Consider the following 4,622-nt stretch of genomic DNA (forward strand, 5'->3'; position numbering starts at 1 on the left):
GCCATGTGTTTACTTCCCTGATCCTCGCCTCCCTATGCCAATTTGCACGTGGCTCGGGCAGCAATCTGGAGATTATGACCCTTGAAGACCTGCTTTTTAATTTTGCTCCTAGCTTTTCATAATCCCGAAACAGGTCTTTTTTCCTAGTCCTGCCTATGTTGTTGGTACCTACGTGGACCACAACAATTGGATCCTCCCCCTCCTTCTCTAGTATCCTCTCAAGCCGGTCAGAGATGTCTTGCACCCTGGCACCGGCCAGGCAACACACCATGCAGGATTCTCTATCTTGCTCGCAAAGGATACTGTCTATCCCCCGATGATGGAATCCCCTACAACTACAATCTGTCTTTTTGCTCCCCCCTCTTGAATGGCCTCCTGGACCATGGTGCCATGGTCAGTTGACTCATCCTTCCTGCAGCCCTGTTCCTCATCCACGCAGGGAGCAAGTGCCTCATATCTGTGGGACAACGTCAAGGGCTGCGGCTCCTGTGTTCCTGTCTGCAGGGTCCCTCTACCTGCCTCACTCGCAGTCACACACTGCTGTCCCTGCCCGCCAATCGAATTAACATTAGTTAATCTACCAGGTGTGACTGCCACCTGGAACACAGCATCCAGGTATTTCTCCCCCTTCCGGATGTGCCGCAGTGTTTGGAGTTCGGATTCCAGCTCATCAATTTTGAGCTGGAGCTCCTCAAGCAGCCAACACTTGCTGCAGATGTGGTCACTGCCGTTCTCAATGGGATCAGCTAGCTCCCACATCATATAGCTACAACACATCACCTGGCCTGCCATCTCTACTTAGTTAATTATTTAAAATTAATTAGTTTTTTTGTAGTTTTGCAGTGTTCTCTGCACCAGTAAGTTTACTCTGTGCCTCAGTGACATCAGCCGGCGTTGCTGCAGTGACGTCGAAGATGGTGGCGCGGCTTTGCCTTCCGACCCGCTCCCAGAGGATTTGGTGTCTAGGTGACCACCCCAAAAGATAAGAAAGAGATGGGGAAAAAAAAATGCAAATAACTTACCTGCTCACCACACTTAGTCGTTATTATTAGGTTAGAAGAGGTGGAAGGGTGGGAGACACTACGTGTGTAGTGTCTCGGGTATTAGTTAACTCCCAAATTTATTGGGTGGAAGCTTACCTTCCCAGGCTGCCCTCGCGCTTTCTCCCGGACTCCCGCCGCTGAAACAACTGAAAGGCCGCAGTCACGCGAGGCAAGACTTTTATAGTCGAGAAGCTTACCTTCCCAGGCTGCCCTCACACTTTCTCCCAGACTCCCGCCACTGAAACAACTGAAATCAGGCTTATCCACCAATTTCTATTTTCCACTCAGAGGCTGTTTCTAGGCCAGCTTCTCAAGCCAACAACTCTGGGGCAACATGTCACTCTGGCAGCATCGAGTTGTTGACCCTCTCGCAAGCACAGGTGAGCGCATGCACAGGAGATCCCCAATCGGCTAATCAGAGTTCGGGCCAATCAAAAGGCCCTGAAGAATGACCAATCAGGTAGCGAAAAGCTGTCCATTGGCGAGAGGAGGTTTCACCCCGCCTCAACCTCACGCCGCAGCCCCCCCACCCCCCGCACCCGAAACACACCCATCCGCAGGGCCGGTGCTGGGTACGTGCACGGTGCGCGTGCGCTTCACTCCTCCCCACCTCCCGAGGGGCGCTCCCGCTTGGTGTCGGCGTGCGCGCTCCATGCCTCAGTGACGTCAGCCAGCGTTGCTGCAGTGACGGTCGAAGATGGCGGCGCGGCGGAGCCAGCTCTCTCCCAGCGCCTCGGACCCCGGCCCGAGCTCCACCCCAACCCCGACCCCGGCTTCCGACAGGCCTGATTCACCAGGATTCACCGGCGGCAACGCCACCTCCCCGCCTTCCGGGGCAGCGGTGCCGCCGCCGCCGCCGCCACCAACAACAACAACAACAACAACAGGAGGTGGAGGGGGGGCGGTGAATGACTCGGGCCGAGAGCTGTTCGAGGCCTGCAGGAACGGCGACGTTTTGCGGGTGAAGCGACTGGTAGATTCGGGCAATGTGAACGCCAAGGACATGGCCGGCAGGAAATCCACGCCGCTGCACTTCGCCGCAGGTTTGTAACTCGATCAGGCTTTTAGAGCGGGGCCTATGGGAGGTGGGGCGGTCACTGATCTCCTAGTGTGTGGACGAGAGTCCGGGGCTGAGATCGAGAGCCTCAGAGGCCTGGACTCATCGCCGTCAAAACAACGCAACAACTTTGGGATTGGGGCGGGGTGAGGGTTAGATGAAGATGTTGCCATGGGTTTGGACAAGAGTAGGAACAAGGATGGCTTAAAATCAGCGTCCGAATACGGGCCCTATACGGATACTGCATTAAAAAAACTGATAGCCCCATACGATCTTTGTCAATTGTCACATGGCAGTAATTCATGTTATTTAAATGGACTTCATCTTCATAGAGATCGGGAGCTGGAGAACGTGTTAGCGGGAATCGTACGGGGAGGATAAATCTTCATTTTGCGGTGACGATGTAAACAATTGTTTCATTATTGGGTCATTTGTAAAAGGAGCGGCGGCTGTGCCGAAATTTTGTCGCACAGAAATCGCTTCTTAAGTAAAAGCTCCTTATCAATTTTGGAACATTTGAAAATGACGGTCGTGACAAGGCCAATTCGCCCACTAGCCGCCTCCACAGTCAGGATGGCTAGGATCTAAGGAACTTGGAGAGGATATTCCCAAGAAAGGAAGGTTTCGTCTCGGTAAAGTAGGTCTTTTCCTGTCTTCTGAACTGCTCCCCATTAGCTTATAAAGTGCATATCTAATTGGGAAAAGGTTCGGAGATGATAACATTAAGGGGAGGCAGCGGTGTAGTGGTAATGTCACTGGATTAGTAAACCAGAAGAGACTAATAGTGAGGACGTAGGATCAAATCCAACCATGGCAGGTGAATTTTAATTCAGTAAAAAATCTGGAATTAATTGAAGCTGGCCTAATGACAACTATATAACCATTGTTGACCGTTGTAAATAGCCACCTTGTTTTCTAACGCCCTTTAGGGAAGGAATCTATCATCCTTACCTGGTCGAGCCTACATGTGACTCCTAATTGATGGCTCTGCAGTAATAAATGTTGGTCCAGCCAGTGATGCCCACATCCCATGTCCAAATTAATAAAAGGGCTTCATGATGCACAATGAATCATAGAATCTGTACAGTGCAAGTAGAGGCAATTCACCTGTCAGGTCTGCACTGACCCACTCCATCCCATATTTACCATGGTTAATCCACATAGCCTGCACACCCCTGGACACTGCGGGGCAATTTAGTATGGCCAGTCCACCTAACCTGCACATCTTTGGGCTGTGGGGAGGAAACTGGAGTACCCATTGGAAACGTACACAGATACAGGGAGAACGTGCAAACTCCACACAGTCACTCAATCGTACCCGGTCCCTGATGCCATGAGGCAGCAGTGCTAACTACAGTGCTACCATGCTGCCCACATACAATGGACCGAATGGTTGCTAAGGATTTCCTTGGGGTGACTGGCGAATACATAGGATAGCATGTCCTGGCTTAAGAGGATGCATAGACTGGATAAATATTTTGTGGTTTTGCTTTTTCCAGTTTGGGGAGTGAAAGGAATCCAGAAGTATTGTTAGAACTCACTGATTTTTCATTATTTTTGTGTTATTATTTTATTAATTTTGGTTTATTGCTGAGAACTGTGAACTGAATCTGTTAGAAACAAAAACAAGCCGTTGTTTGTTTGTGAGGCCAAGTATGAATGTTAATTACAGGTTGATTCTTGATCAAAAGGATTCCATAGACTATTTGACACTGGGGAAAGCTGTATGTCTAACCAGATAGCACATGTTTGGCCATTAACAATGTCAATACCTGGGAACTCTTGCCAGCAAGTCTGGAAGGGAACATGATGGGCAAACAGAGGGAGGGCCAGAGTTTGAACTGGTTTTTGGACTGGTTTATGAGAGGAGGAGTTTGTTTGTTGATGTTACAGCATGAAAGTTTGAAAGCTCCCTGCCTAACCTCCTCTTATCAATTATTGGAAGTTCAGAAAATATAAATAAGTTATGCGTATTACTGACTTCCTTAGAGTGAACTGAAAAGGGACATTGATGTCTTAAGAAAATCAACCAAGAAACCTTGGTTTATGCCTGTAGAACAGACATTGTGAAAACCGCATAAGTAATCTGGCCAGTTTTGTTATTTTTATTCATCCCTTAATTCTGTTTGTGTATCTCTTTGTATGAAGGGGGCTGCAACAAAGGTTTTTGGGTTTAAATCATAAACATCAATTAGATTACTTGCTTCATTATGCTGTGTTAAAAGTATTATATGGTTAATAAATTGTTATCTTTCGTTTAAGTTTATAAACCCGGTGTCTAGAATTGATTATTCAAGGTCTAGGCTTGGTTATTCAAAAAGTCTGGCCAGGAATCATTGGGGTCTACTTTGAGAGTTTTTGAACGTTTTAATTTTACTATGTTGTGAATACAGATGTGGAAAAGCTGGTTTGATTTAGCTTTCTGTCTCTGTGTCGTAATAGTATTTATTCATAATGTAGAAGACACCATATTGATTGTATGATAACAAAGTGTAGAGCTCGATGAACACAGCAGGCCAAGC

General features: G+C 48.1%; 1 protein-coding gene across 2 annotated transcripts in view; it reads left to right on the forward strand.

Moving 5' to 3' along the window:
• Positions 1-1,666: 1,666 nt before the first annotated feature.
• tnksa (tankyrase, TRF1-interacting ankyrin-related ADP-ribose polymerase a) overlaps positions 1,667-4,622 on the forward strand; it is a 151,804-nt gene continuing 148,848 nt past the window's right edge. For both annotated transcript variants that reach the window (XM_048595409.1, XM_048595410.1), the window contains exon 1: positions 1,667-2,086. In XM_048595409.1, coding sequence (XP_048451366.1) covers positions 1,741-2,086 — 346 coding nt within the window. In that variant the 5' untranslated portion in view covers positions 1,667-1,740. The remainder of the gene's footprint in view (positions 2,087-4,622) is intronic.

The sequence above is a fragment of the Rhincodon typus genome, chromosome 3 (genome assembly GCF_021869965.1).
Source record: "Rhincodon typus isolate 14 chromosome 3, sRhiTyp1.1, whole genome shotgun sequence".
Classification (NCBI taxonomy): domain Eukaryota; kingdom Metazoa; phylum Chordata; class Chondrichthyes; order Orectolobiformes; family Rhincodontidae; genus Rhincodon; species Rhincodon typus.